Here is a 15,874-nt window from a genome sequence, read left to right as displayed (position 1 = left end):
AATAATTGGAGCAAGACATTCTTACACATACATCAACAGTTCATTTCTTGCCCACCTGTTTCACGTGCCGATTAGTAGGTACGTACGTTTCAATGGCCAAAAATCAACGACTCACTTACTTGTCATCCAGGCCGGTACGCCGTAAATTGTTGGCGAAAGGTCTGGGATTTGCTCCGATGCGGCTCATCATAGATGTTGGCTGAAGGATTTCTATGGCATATATTACGATTTTAATGTACTCTACTACTTCGTGCAAATTTTCAATAATCTTCTTTTGAGCATGGGATCATTAGTTATTAACCTATGACGTGTTTTTCGAGAGTTTATATAAAATTTTACTATAGCTTACTGTTATAAATTTTTGCGTATTTAATCGGAGTTCGTGCACGTGATAGGTTTCGGGGAATAAGGCCAGGTGTTGGCTTGTTGTGGTCCATCTTGAATATGCAAATCCATGGACGAGAAATAGCATCAAATTATGACTTTTTTGCAGGGTTGGGGGGTGGAAATGGAAGAAGAAAGCTTGCAACAAAGGAATTTTGAAAATCTTCCTTGATTGAAGTCAAAAACCCTAAAAGTAGAAAAGAGAATCCGATTACTTACCTTCACCTGTTTTGCTACACTTGGCAGGGCTGCTACGATTCAGTTGAAAACACAAAGAACACTTGGTATGGTTCCTCACGACTCCCTCTTAAATCGGATCTATTTCCACCAAATGTACATTCTTTCTTAGCTAATTCGAGTAGTCTATTTTGGTACACAGATGTGAATGTTAGTGGGAAAAATTGACATCGGATCTGAACATTCTGAAGCATCGTTTGTTATGCAGCTTCCAATTTCACGTATATATTCTCCAGAGTCCAGATGCCAAATTATTGTGGTGGTTTCAATTTTTCAGGCTTTGAGAAGAGGTAGCTTTCTTTTAAGTATCGCTCCTGCTCCTTTGCTCGTTTTCTAGCAAAATATATGCCAAAAAACGCGGTAAACAGAGAAAATTAGTAGTGTTGAAATTACAGTAAATTCTTCTCTCAAAATTTCCATCTTCTTGTGTTTTGAAGTGTCTCGTGCATATATTCGTCATACAGCATCAAACGTGACGGAAAATGAGTTTAAATAGAAGAATTGATGCAAGAACTTGTCCCTTCAAACTTCAATTGTAGTAGACTAGTGCTATGGTACGGTGGGCAAACCAGACTATGCACAATTTGTAAATATTAAAAGAAAATTCTTTAATGAATTGATTTCACCAAATTTTTTTTATGACTAAAGCAAAAAATTATAGATTTGTTTAGATAACCCATTTTTAATCAAAAAGAAAGTTGTCATATCTTGTTTTGTAAATACTTTCATATTCTGTCAACCACATTTTTATTTGGGCAAAAAACGTCGGCGGTCACTAAACTATTAATCGGATCATGTTTTGGCCATCAAACTATTTTTCATCAATAATTGGTCACTAAACAACTTAAACAGTAAACCTGTGATCATTTGATCGATAATTGCTCTTAATTTGTAAAATTAGCAGTTACTCTGTGAAATAGGATCGCGTAGTTGCTGGACAAAATTGTCCCCGTACTTTGTCACGTCACGTGTACTGCTAATTTCACATATTAAGAGCAATAATTAACCAAATGGTCACGGGTTTACTAATTAATTTGTTTAGTGGCCAATTATTGACGAAAAATAGTATGATAACCAAAATATGATCCGATTAATAGTTTAGTGGTCGTTAAGATTTTTTGCCCTTCTTATTATACACATATCACATAATAAAAAGTGCTAAAAATACTAAAATGATCTTCTATAGTGTAGTAGTTATTTATTAGTAATTTGGATGGTTGCATTGACTATCAACAAAACTTACGTACATTTTTTTTTTTTGGTTGATACCACTTATGTATGGTTACACTAAAGTATTTACAACAATAATTAGACTTTGTCCTTTCATTACGATGGTAAAAATTGAGAGTTCAAAAAGCAACAAAAATTGTTTACATTGCGTGATGTTTTAAGTATGATAAAGACTCTCCAAAAAGGCAAGTACAGTTTACGATTATTCTACACAACTTATCTTGTTCGTGTCTTGGCAGTAGAGACGGAGGACTAAAGATTTCTCATAAACGAATTTTCTATCAAAAAAATTTCTACATTTTTCGTTAATACATTTTTCAATCATCATATTATCTCATATATATCAAAATGCTACAGTATATTTTCTATAAAAAATTACAATCCCAACACAACCTTGCCTCGGACTGTAGCGGCAATTCGACGAAGCTTGATGGAAGGAAGATAAGTTCGACTTCCCTCGCTGCCCCATTTGGTTTCTCCATCTGAAAAATTAAAAAAAAAAAATGCCTGAAAAATTGTCATCTCATATTTTGGGTGCTAAGACAAGTTTCACACATGAATGAGAAATCTTTAGTTTCATAACCGAAAAAAGAATTGCATAAACAGCTGAATCAGGCCCCCAAACTGCCCACAAGCAACCCAGCTGTTTCTGCCCAACTCGGCTAAAATGGTCAGTGGCTCAATTTTACAAGGCTTGGAAATTTTCAGACGGAAACGTCATAAAGCAACAAAGGTCCTAATTCCCGGGGGGCTTCACGAGCTCCGGTGACCATCGTGATGGTGGTCAAATTGATGATAACGTGACAAACTCAGCTATCTTCTTACATGTCTAACCTCCGAATTTGTTAATCCCATGCTACAAAATCAAAAATTAAAAGTAAGTGGTGACCGGTTGACCTGTCTTTTTCAGTCAACCTATCAACATTTGGTGGCTATTATTTTTCGTCTCCTGTAATTTTCAACGATGGTGGCCGCTAATCTCTTTCCCCCTTTTTTTTTTTTTTTGCTTTTCATCATATTTTTGGTGGCTTCAATTGACTGACTAACTCGAGATGTTGCTAATGTACAAGGGTGGAAATGGTCTTCTTGTTGAACCCTGTCCGAATGCAAAACTATCTAAAGGAAACACACTAATTGAACCTATTCACTGAAATCAACAGCGCTTGCTTTCTTTTTTTTTTTTCTTTTTTTTTTCCAATTCAAAGAAGCAAAAGATTGCTTTTGAAATATTATTTGAAATAATTACTATCTGTGTTTATTACAATCAACACGCGTTTGTACATTAGAAATCACTAGTGTTAAGTTACTAATGCTTTGTTCTTTTATGTTGTGTTAAAAATAGGCTATTGGTGAAGTAAAACTGATCCCTGTCATTCTTTATACTAATTTCAGAGATCAGGAGCGGTGCTTAAGAAAAAAATTATACTACGTTCAAACCTTAAGTCCCTAATGAATGGTTTTGCCACTTTTTCCATCAAATTCGTAATGAATTTACCTCATTTGTAGAGGTGAAATAACGAGAGAACTAGGCAGTTTTGTGAATTTCGATGCGTAGAGAAATGAAAATGATGGCAACTTCTTGAATGGATTTGTGCGTAGAGAGAAAAATTTTTTTTTTTTAAAGAAGGAAAAGAAGAATAATGGCAAGGCTGGTTGTGTTTGGATTATATGTGAGGGAAAAAGGTGATAGGGAAATGTGATCACGAAAAACGACAATATTTTTCGACGAAAACAAGCAATCCAAACAAGGCCTCACGAGTCTTTGTTCAACTATGAGAAGTGAAATGGTACAAAGAATAATATTTATTAAATACATTTAAGAAAAGTACACTAAAAATCTTATTGAAAGGTAGCGGGGACAATACCATGTAATTACAGGGGCAAAGCTATGAATTTGTATTTATATAAAGGGTTAATCACATTTTATCCCCGGATACCCCATTTTTCAATTTACCCCCTAACCTTTAATTTTGTTTATTTAACCCCTTTAGGACAAAATTGCCCTTGCATTATTTTGACTTTTCATTTACCTTGTTTTCCTTTTTTTTTATTTTTTTCTCTTTCTTTTTTATTTAATTTTTCCTCCTTCCCACAAAAATCTTCACCTTAATTATTGAAATTAAAAAAGAGGAATTGCAGAGATCTATCTTCTCCTTAAATGATTAAAAAAATATTCAAATCACTTCCCTAAAATACAATTTTTTTAGTCTTTCAATTCTTTCAATTTTAGGTTTTTCTCTTTCCTTTCTAGTTTCTCATTTTATTCTAAAAAAAATATCATAATCTGAGAAATGGGGTATTCTTTAAAGGGATAAAATGTAATTAACCCTTATATAAATCATATATTTTGATGGGGTCAGTGGGGCGCAATTGCCCCACTGTATCTCCGTCACTGTCGGAGGTACTCTTCCACTCAATAGCACTAAACATCCACATTTCCCTTTGTATTGACATATAAAAGTAAAGGCTTCCGTTTTTTAAAAATAACAATGAAATAGTAGATATATTCTCGTTTCAACATCATTAGTGAGTTCAGCACAAATACGAAATGGTCTTGTAGTGGGATCTCTCGTCCTTTTTCTTTTGTTTTTTTCCGGTGAGAAAAGAGGCTTTCAAGGCCAATTACATTGCCACACTCTTACTATGATGCCAAGAATAGTTTTATAATCTTAGGCGGATAAGGGAAAAGAATAACACCCAATTAGAAATATAAACTACTTTTGAGTGCACGTGTAATGTAATCTTCTTTTCTTTTTTTTTTTTGGGTAAAGAACAAAAAAGTCCCATGTCATAAACTTAATATACAGAAAAATTCCCGTAGTTTCAAAACATGCAACACGACACTTCATACTTTAAACTAAATTGTAAATGTGACGGAATCTGTTAGACTTAACAGAAATAACTTATTGGAACTTTTAAAAAAATTTATATCTAATTTTTAACAAATATACCTATTCTACCCCTTAAACCTCAATTTTCTTTCTCTAGAGAATAAAACAAATGATTTTATTGAGTTCTCTTTTGCTTAATTATATTAGGGCATTTTTGTCATTTCGTCTATTTTCGTTAAGTTTAACGGATTCCGTCACTTTTACAATTTAGTTCAAAGTATAAGGTCTCCTGTTGTACATTTTGAAATCGTGGGAATCTTTTTTGTATATTAAACTTACCACGGGGAGCCTTTTTGTTTTTTACTTATCTTTTCTTTTTGACAGATGTATAAACACAAGACAAGTTCATTTCGGAATACAAGATTAGAAACAAAATACAATGGGCTATAATAAAAAAAAAATGCTAGACGGGCTTTTCCTTGTTGCTCGGCCTTGAACTCTTGCTTGGGCTTTGAGAACATAAACATGCGCCAGAGAGAATCATTCAAGCAGTGAAGGTGGCATTTAAAATGAGCATCTAACAAATGAGTAGAGCCCATTTTATTCTTCCAGACTCCAGAGAGTTGTAAAATATTCATGCAGCGCTGGCCCAACTGGACGGGTGGCGCCCAGGCGACGATCTACAGCAACCAGCACCATGAAATTCTTTATCTTCCCTTTCCTATTGTAAAGCTTAGGTCACTCTCGAATAGAAGAGAAAAGAATCAGGAAAATTTTTTTATGTACTGTCAGTCAGTGTACAGACACATGCAATACTAGATATATGTCATGTAATTTGATTTCAAATTTAAAATTCAATTTTTACATAAGTGACATATATTAACAACTGCTATATATATAAATATACATTAATATTGTATAAAAACTTAATCCAAAAATGTATATATATATATAAGCAAATTTTCGATTGATATGAAATGGTTGAAGCTTATAACTCACCGCCTTTGCAGTGAAGTATAGGAGAGAGCAAAATCTTGCAGCGAAGCTTTGGGAAGCTTGATATTAGCCCCAGGAGAATGGACAAAAACAGTTGGATAGCTGCAAATTCTTGTCAAACTCATGAAAGTCCAAACCAGCCCGTGTAAATCCGCGTATGAGCATGTTTAGATGACTGCAACAATCCTTGCTAAGGAATGTTGCTGAATTCGGATCATATTGGTTGATTAAACAGTTGATGCCATAATGTCGTCCCAGAAGTTGGTTTTCATGAGGTTCACTATCAAATTAATTGAGATACAAGAATATCTGCTTGCTGAAGCTTGTGCCAAAATCAGATCGTCCTGAGCTTGCAGATACATATTGCCTTGATTATTTGTGAAAGGAAAAACAAAGAGAGAGACAATTTCAGTGGGCATTAACAAAAGAACTGCATACAGCAGAAATGTGAGATAGGAAAGAGCCAATAATCTGTTTGTTTGAAGCAGTGATCAGGCCAATTCTGAGACTGAGACAGCGAATCCATTATCCATGGCAAGGCCTTTCAAGTGGTGGGGACGACAATATTCTGGATCATTCATACTCGTGGGTCTTCTTCCTCTACTACTACTTATCATCCGCGAATTCAGCAGTAGTATAGTATCTCTTCATATGTGTTGCCCACAAGCAAAGCAACTCGAGGCATTTGTTTTCAACAACAATGTATGACGCATTTAAATGTCTAAACTGGAACGTGTTAACAGAAAGAACATGCAATTACCTCGAAGGTTTCCTAAGAGAAACTCTTTTGTCTTTCCTGTGTGTAATGTGTTGCAACAAATTTATATCTTCAGAACATTGGGAGTCTCGGATTGGTGCTCTCATTTGTTGTTCACTGAATTTTACTAATCCACCATATCATGTTGTTAAGATTTACTTCATCATTTGACTTCATTGGTTTACTTGTTTCACATAACCAAAATTGGTAATTTTTCTCCTCAGTTTGAGCCAGCCCATATGAAGCAAACAAGTTTTCCATGAACTTCTCCGTTCGGCTTTTTTTTATAGAAAAATTACTGTAGCGATTTGATGTAAGTGAGATAAAAAAATGATTGAAAAATGTGTCCACGAAAAAACGTAGCAATTTTTCTTCGAAAACTTGCAATTCAAACACACTCGAAATTTGTTAATCAAGTATTCATTCATGACTCGAGTACAAAATCTTGGAAAAACTGATGGGACAAAGGGTACACAGATTCACAAAATATCATCATCATTTCCCTTTCTTTTCTTTAACTGAACCAAATGGGGTTAATAGAAAAAACAAGAAAACGTGAGGGAGGGAGGCACAAAACACCAAAAATTCAAGGGAAGACAGAAAACAAACACGTCATCACGTGAAGGTCACGTGCAAATTCTTATCCTCATCTCGTCCTCTTTCTTTCTTTCTCATCAAGAGTCAAGAGTAAAAGAAAATGAAAGATGCAAAACCATCCAAAGCAAAGATTATACTAATAATAGAAGAGTATATCCAAAAGTTCAAAAGCAATTTGTCCACAATTTATTTGCCATGTCTCAACATCATCTCACCTGCCCACTTATTCAATTCTCCAATTTTTCATCATAATAAGCTGTTAAAATAGGAGAGAATTTGGTACAAGACTCCCCACACAGCCCCGCCCAGGCCCCGCCCTTCCCCCTCCCCCTTTCCCCTGTCCATGGAAAAAAAAAGAAGAAAGAAAGTGGGACTGACTGGCCTAGCCATCCAGCAAAAAAGCCATTAGCACCGGGGCAGAGCTCGCAGGAGCTCCTGAGCCAACAAAGCCGGTGCACTCAGGTGGGGAAGGTGGCCCTCTAAGTTCAGCATGTGCACCGTGCTCCGCCCGCCAAGGTGATTCTTCAAATAAGTCGCCACCGATGTTGGCACTGAACAATCTTTAGCAGTCTGAATTATGCTACAGGGCACTTTTACAAAACCTAGCACTCCCCTTAAGTCGCTGTTAAAAACTTGGCGTGACACAAATAATGTTATATCGGGCCTCATGTTGAACAAGGTCCGACTGAATTCTCGAACAGCCGCCGGCACATCGGCCCCCACCGCTAGTGGAGCGAAGCCGTTGACCCATGCCTCGTAATTGGCCTCCATTGCCGAAAACAATTTCTCAATTTCTCCTAGCTCAAATCCACCATGATAGTCATTGTCGTTCAAGAACCTAAAAAATGGACGACAACATTATTGGTCATTGTCCAGCTGGGGTTAGACAGATGCCTCATTTCAGGAGAATATAAACTCATAAAGTGTGCAAGAGTCTTTAAATTCATCATTACAATTCACAATTGGCATACCCCTTTTAATTCTTCCCTCAGCCAAAGCCAATCCATCCAGTTTTTACTTTTCATATACTTAATTGATAATAATTGAAACAAAAAAAAAAACACACACACAAAAACAAAGGGGAAAAAAAAAGGGTCAAAGATTCCATTTGTGGGCTAGTCTTAAAATATACGGTGCTAAATTTGTAAAAGTACAACAAATACTGGGATTGAAGCAGTCCATTTTTGGTTACCTAGGTGATGCACCTATCAGGATGAGCTTAGAGAACAGTTCAGGGCGGCGAATGGAGGCTAGAATCCCGATCATGGCGGAGACAGAGTGGCCAACATAAGCGCATCGATCGACGCGAAGAGCATCGAGGATATGGAGGAGGTCATCGACGTAGGCATCCAGAGTGGTGTAACGCCGGAAATCGAAGTAATCAGGATTGACGCTGCCAGCACAGACGAGGTCATAGAGGATGACCCTGTAGTTCGGCAAGAAGAAGGGCAGAATTCGCTGCCAGGCAGACTGATCAGTGCCGAAGCCATGGGCTAAGACCAGGATTTTTTCGCCAGAGCCCACAACTTGCACGTTCAAAGCCTCCAGGAGGCTGGGAACCATGATGATGGGATTTTTTTTATAGTTTAGTTATATTCTTTTTTCCTTTCAAGTTCTTGAATTGCGAGAGAGAGTCTTCTTGATGAGTGGTAGTGGGGAGAAAACGAATGCGGGATACTGTTGGTATGAATAGAAGGTGGGCTGGCAAATCATCACAGTCGAGTGTTGTGTTATCTTGTGTGCAGGTCAAAGTCTGGGTTTAGTTTTTGAGAGCTATTTATAGTTGCGTGAATGTGAACTTGGAATTTTGGATGTATTTGCTGGTATAACATGGGATATTTCGTTTCAACGTGGTGACAGCTGAATAACCATTTTTTTTCCCTGTTTTTTTTTCTTGTGGTGCCAAGCTTGCTACAATTTGTGTTTTTTTTTTCTTATTTTCTCTATTGAGAGTTCTACACGTAGTATTAAATTTCATGTTTTATGATAATGAAATAATAAAAGAAATTGACTTGCTTTTTTTTTTATCAGAAAATTTTTGGTGTGTTTGTATATCTCATTATTCTAAATAATATTTCTCTTGCATCATAAACACATTTTTCGACCTACATTTTTATATTATTAATCACTTCTTTATCTCATATACATCATATCACAAAAAATATAATAATAATTATTTCAAATAATACTCTGTCCTAGAGCTAGGCCTGTCAACGGGTCGGGTCTAGACCCGGATCCAGACCGGATCCGTGAAATTATTGCGGGTATGGGTAGGGATTTAATTCCGTTTTCCGGATCCGGATCCGGATCCATTTTTTCAAACAAAAAACGGGTCGGATACCGAATATAGTATTCCGACCCGTATTAGACTCGGATCCGGATATAAACGAATTCATAATTTAAAAAATATATATTTATCAATATAATTTGATTAGGATAATGTATTTGAATAAAGTCAATTTGATTTCTTTTCTTATTTGATTTTTTCTTTGCATTAGTTAGAAATTAGTTTACAAATATATATTTTTTTCATTTTTATTAGAAATTATAAATTTTGCTAAATTTGTGCGGGTAGACCCGACCCGGATCCGGGACCCGCCGGATCCGGATTCGAAACATAGAATAAAAGACCCGTCGGGTAAACGGGTCGGGTCCGATTCCGGTACAGTAATTCGGGTCCGGGTCCGGAGTAATGAATTCCGACCCGGACCCGACCCCTTGACAGCCCTACCTAGAGCACAAGCTTGTGTTGGAGTAATCTAGATTGTTCCTCATCCTAGACCCTAGAAAAAGGTCATCGAAGTATCTAGATGCAACTCACTGTATTGGATGATTTAGGCAAGGCAGAGGTATTGATAACGACTCAATTATGTATGTTGATCCGCACAAACTCGCCCACTAATAATCCATTCAAATTCATCGATTAATTTTAAATGAATCTAAATGAGTATTCAACTAAACTCATTTAATTGATGGACAGGGAGTTGAATCAACTCATTCATTTATACCAATTTATAAATACTTATACATTTAACTTCAATTTTTAGTGAGTGTTAAACAAATACATTTGAATTTCTTACCAATCTAATAATAATAAAATATCATTATTTTTTGTCAAATAACAAGCAAAAAAATAGAAAAAAGAGTAAAACTTTAAGTGACTCATAAATGAGTAATTTGGTATATTATACATATCCATTTATTAAATAGATATCCATTTATTCCCATTTATTTAAATAGGTTCATCCAGTTATGACCCGTCCAAACCCGCTCAAATTATCCATTTTGACACCTGTAATGAGATATAGTTATTTGCTTCCACATAAAAACATGGCTTGAATTGTTTTACAGTCTAGCACCTATTGCCAATCCTTTCACTCCTTATTTTGTCAAATTTTTTCTAGCAAGAGAAGGGTGATATTTAAGAAGTTGGGGGAAGAGAAGGAAATTTGAATTCAGAACTTCTAATTCCTTTCAGTTAATTTTTGGATTAAAAGAACAATATCATGAAAAGCAAAAAACTTAAGTACGATCTCCACATCTAGTTGCTTTAAGCTTTATTTGATTAAAAGAACAATATCATGAAAAGCAAAAAACTTAAGTACAATCTCCACATTTAATAGCTTTAAGCTTTATTGTAGGTGAAGTAAAGGATTTCTCTGTACATACTGCACAGTACTATTGCAGTGAAAATACAGGGAAACAGAAGGAATCGCTGAGTGGATGTTGATAATGGCAACCATTCAAGACCAGCCATGATGCAACGGCTGACGAAGTTGATAAATTAGGACAATAAACAGCCCCCCGAAAAGGGCAAAAAATAAAAGTTGGCCTCAGAAATTACTACTTCAACGTAGACAATTAACATTGCAAGAAATGATAGAGCAGCCAATACTTTCTATTTGATTGCTATCCAACTGCAGGTCACGTTGTCTAGCTGAAAACCATGCCTAAAAAGCCTTCAAATTTTTTGCAGGGAATCTCCATCTGCTGCAAAATGTGTAGTGCTTTCCTTCCCTGTGAAAAGAAACGTCAATTGAGGAGTTCACTGTAGGCTAATGGAAGAATCTGATGCAACATATCGAAGTTACCTTCAAAACCCCAACAGCCACCCCCCACTCCCAAAAAAAAAAAAAACCCCACACACAATTTTAATTAGCATGGTCCCTCTTTTTCATGTTGCCGCATCCATATCCATTCGTCAAGTCCAGAATAGACATCTGTATGGAAACATGATTACAAAAAGGCTCCTCCAACTGGCTCAAATGTGAATGATATTGAAGATGACGTAGTAATCATGACCCTAAAAATTGAGGTGCCATCTTTCTGCGTCTACACATTAGATCAAAAAAAAAAAAACATAGGACTAACCCAACGTTCTTGAGATAATACTAGAGCAGTGTAAAATTCTTGTGTGCTGGAAGACCACGAAAATAGAAAATGAGACTTTTTTTAAGGGGCATTCAATGTGTGTATAAATAAACCAAAGTCGGCTGTATGCCCACACGCCACAACCAACTAAAATTTGACAAACAAAAAGCCCGCGATCGACGAGAGACTCAGCTTGAATTAGCTGTTTTTGAGACTTTTTAAAAAAATTTTACTGTAATAATGTATATGAAAAATTTTTATTATAAATATTTTTTGAAATATTTGATATGTTATATAAATGAAATGTGTTTTGAATTATTTATATTTATGTATTATTATAATACTATATTTAAAAATTTTATTTAAAAAAAAAACCAATCCAAACGGACCTGAATTACTATCCTATGAGCCTATTTGGTGGTCTTTATTTTTAGTGGTAAAGAATAAAAGCCAAGCAAAATTGGCATTAAATGAACCAAATGGATATGGTTAGTGAGAGAGGGATAAAAAAAATTGCCAGTGCAATGCAATCATTCATAATTCTCGTTGGTAACTGCTTATACACTCTTAGAATAATAATAAAAATGTTATGTTCAACTATTATTCATATGGGTTGATGTATATATTAATTATATGTTAGAATTACATGACGTTATTAGATCCTTATCTTTTAAACAATTTTCCTCTGTTGATAATACAGTATATGATATATATATAAGGCCTTTCTGGACGGGCGGTTGTGACTGACTGACAACAGCCCGTACTCAACTGATAAATACATATGGTTCATAGATTCTGAAGCTTAAAAGTAAGCCACGGCCATATCTTTATCCACTGAGCATTAATTCGTCGCATTCAATGCACCGAAATCAGGTACGAATTTTGTAGCCAGGGCTTAGATAAGGAGCAGTGCCTGACCAGGCAATTGGATCACGGGGTGAATGAATTCAGAAGTTATACTATACTATGCCATACTCCTATTATCATGCGTAGCAGAGCTAAGCTTCACAGGCTTCTTCCATCAATGATGATGGAGCCAAAGAAAGAATTGAAAGGGCACGAGCTCGAAAGTTACGGGCGTTCATCAAGGTGATTGGGGGGCCATGTGCTTTGATCCCACAGGTCGCATAACCTGTTGACAGACACTGGATGGATGATATGAAGACTTTTTTGTTTTAGTTTTAGAGAAAGAAAAGAAGAAGAAGAAGAAGCAGCAGTTAAAGAAAGGGCGCATGCAGAGGGAAATTTCCATCCATAATGCTTTGGCAGGTTTGATGTGTCATCGAGCTTATCTTATCTATAAAAGACTTTTCCTCCGCTTACATATTCTCTTCTTTTGCTTTGTATAGCGCAGCAGGCATCTACCACAATGAAGTCTTTCGACTTTGTCTACGTTGGAAAAGGATAGCTGAGGTTGATGGATATGGCAAAATAAATTAATTTCTCCTCAACATGACCACACACTGCATCTGCCCCATGTTGTCATGTCCTCCTCCAATCCCCTATTCAAAGCTAATCTGCTCTCTGAGCAATCAATCATGCGTGCAGAGAAATGGATGCCTCCCGAGTCACGAGAGCTCCACTTTTCTGGTCCAGCCACAGATGATACGGTGGTGCTTAATAACGGCTCATACTATACTAACCTAATAATAATAATATCGTACACAGTAGTAGTACGATGGTCCAGCACTTGTGTAACGTGTCTCGTTGTGATGAACAAAAATTCCTAAATGAAGAAGAGTACTTATCATAAATCTGTTAATAAAATTAACAGAGACTTGAGCAGAATAGGAGGAATGAAAACAAAAGCGACCACCAATTTACAAAGAATTGTCTTTCGATCAGATTGCATTGCTAGCTACGACTAAGTACCCGTTTAGATTGTTATTTTTAGGAACTTTGATAGAAAAAAAAAATGTAATGTAACGATTTAATGTATGTGAAATAAAAAAATAATTATAAAAATATGTTTATAAAAAACATAAAAATTTTTCTGCAGAAAATCACCACGATCCAAACTGTCCAAATTTCTACTTGAGATTCTTTACTTCAGAAATGGTATTCTCTTGCTAATTTGTACATCTCTCAATCTAAGCACATGAACTTTCGAATGCGAGCGCTCCTACTCCTACCAGCGTGACATAGTCTGAGTCATTGAGTCTATAAAAATCAAGGCCTTGTTTGGATTGCTTGTTTCCGTCGGAAAATATTGTCGTTTTCCGTGATCACATTTCCCTATCACCTTTTTCCCTCACATATATCAAATCGCTACAGTAATTTTTCCATGAAATATGACGAAAAATGCAATCCAAACACAACCCAAGTCTATCCAAGTAGTCTATCCAAGTGTGAGGTTGGTTCATCAATTTTTAGCCCATTCAACGTGTAAAGGCCCTACCAATTGGCTGGCTAGGGTTTCTCTGTGGTCCCCCTTAGATTGCTCTGTTGGGCCGGTTTCTCGATGCTCTCTGCGTCTACTGAGTGTAAGTGTGTGTGTGTGTGGGTTTCTATCCTTGAGGTAAAAAAACGTGTAAAGGCCCTGCAATTTATTGGGAAAAAAGGGATTTTTGTAGCCTTTGACGATTCTAAGGCCTGGCTGTTATTGCATTCCAAGTCAGTTCCATGAATGAAGGGAGACATGGTGTCATTTTTGGGGTAAACCAATCATACCAGAGGAGATTAAATCCAATATCGTACCATATCCATGTGAAAAATCTCTTTAGCTTAGTTCTGATTACAATGGGGTTAGGTGAGAGAAAGGAGGGGAAGACAGAGAAAAAGGCGAACATTATCTTCAATCTTCTTCTTATCCTGGCGTGCGCCAAGAAACGCATCACGCAGCCCATTACCCCACATTTTAAAATGGTGACCAGGGCCTCTGGGTCGCATTTTCAATCATAAATTTCCATTTCATAGACATGGACAAAAGGCCGTATTAGGTTTCATATAGTTCAGAGACCAATTTTCCCAACTAAAAATGTTGCATGCATCCTAGGAATGGCTACAATTTGTCACATGTCTTTGAAATGTTGGGAAATGTTCGCTATTTCTTCTTCTTCTTCTTTTTTCTCCTTTTTTCCGGATGGACTATTCACGATTTTTTTGAGTGACATAATGATTCTGTCTTGTCTATTGATTTCTTTTTTTTTTTATCCAAAAAAAATCTATTGATTTATTAAAGCTTAATGGGCCATAAAAATTTTCATGAAATGAATGAAATATGGGCCATAAAAATGAATTAATTCAAAGTGCTTACAAGTTCGAAAACAAATTTAATACCCAATCGAAAGAGGGTTGTAAGTAGGAGATTCTGAATTCAAAACCTTCCACCTACAAAACAAAAGCAAAAAAAAAAAAAATTTAATCCCCAATCATTAGTTTTAAAGCACATTTTACTCAGGTGAGCGAGACTATCTCTTGAAGGTTAGTTATTTTTTCCTTTGTGTGTGTTTGTTCACCAAGAAAGTTAGAAAATTTTTTCCCACTTTTCCTCACTTTCCATCATTATGCGTCTTGCAAATTTTGCAGGATTTTGGAGGAAAATTATCGATTACTCGCAGTATTTTTAATAACTTCCACTAACTATCCATTTTTTCTCAAAATTTTTCTTATCAAACAAATATATATATATATATATATATATATATATATATATATAATGATTTTCTCTTTTCTTTACTTCACCTTTTCACATAGCTTTCTCTCTAATCAAACAAAGCCTTACTGTTAGCTATAGAAGAAGAACCGATGCATACGTCAAAATGTACTGAGGACACGAGCAGGAAGCTGGAAAACGATTGAGTATAAATTGGTCACGCTGCGAAACTAGTTTTATCATGCTTGAGTCAGTGGATACAAATCATTTGATTTATACTCCTCTAGGTTTGTTTGGGATTTGGACTAAGAAAGGCCAACAAAAACTTTAAGCGGACAATATTCATTACCTTGATGGGGTCAACCATCTAATTAATTTAGAGTAGATGACATGAAGCATCAATGGATATATTAATGTTAATCATATCGTAAAAGTAAACGATTTAGATTAGATTAGATTAGATTAGATTAGACACGTTAGACTGTGCATGTTTACCATCAATGTCCAATCACTATCCCATATGAAAACTTGGAAAAGGATCCATCAATGTAAAAAGAGATTCTACCATCAACTCGTGTTACAATTACTTTATCGATTTGTAACATGGTCATCAATCTGTTTGTGGTTATTTTACCCAAGTTTTTAAAACCCAGACCATTTAGTGAACTAGGAATTTTATTGGGTCAAAGGTCACTGGTCCAACTATTGAAATCGTCATAGTCGAGTTGTTATTGACCCGTGAAGTCATAAATATGTCATCATTAATTAATATGTTATTATTAGTATTATTATATAGATCATTACAAACTAAAAAAGAACTAACTTTGATAAAATTAAAAGAGGAGGAATGGGTTGGATGGTACTAGAAGACAGAAT

General features: G+C 35.8%; 1 protein-coding gene across 1 annotated transcript; it reads right to left on the bottom strand.

The window, feature by feature from the left end:
• Positions 1-7,140: 7,140 nt before the first annotated feature.
• Positions 7,141-8,780, bottom strand: LOC113713001 (probable strigolactone esterase DAD2). Its single transcript, XM_027236689.2, has 2 exons — positions 8,225-8,780; positions 7,141-7,870 (listed from the first exon to the last, which is right to left on the bottom strand). Exons 1-2 carry the CDS (start codon positions 8,593-8,595, stop codon positions 7,438-7,440), a joined length of 804 nt encoding a protein of 267 aa, XP_027092490.1. The 5' UTR covers positions 8,596-8,780; the 3' UTR covers positions 7,141-7,437.
• Between the last annotated feature and the right edge of the window lie 7,094 nt (positions 8,781-15,874).

This window comes from Coffea arabica, chromosome 10e (genome assembly GCF_036785885.1).
Source record: "Coffea arabica cultivar ET-39 chromosome 10e, Coffea Arabica ET-39 HiFi, whole genome shotgun sequence".
Lineage (NCBI taxonomy): Eukaryota > Viridiplantae > Streptophyta > Magnoliopsida > Gentianales > Rubiaceae > Coffea > Coffea arabica.
The sequence above is the reverse complement of the archived record's forward strand: the minus strand, read 5'-3'. Positions and strand labels throughout refer to the sequence as shown.

What these genes read in the sequence shown, in the direction of transcription:
- LOC113713001 (XM_027236689.2), bottom strand. Translation starts at nt 8,595, where the DNA reads ATGGTTCCCAGCCTCCTGGAGGCTTTGAACGTGCAAGTTGTGGGCTCT. An exon ending in CTGATAGGTGCATCACCTAG is followed by an intron (nt 7,871 to 8,224) that starts GTAACCAAAAAT and finishes TCCATTTTTTAG; the next exon opens with GTTCTTGAACGACAATGACT.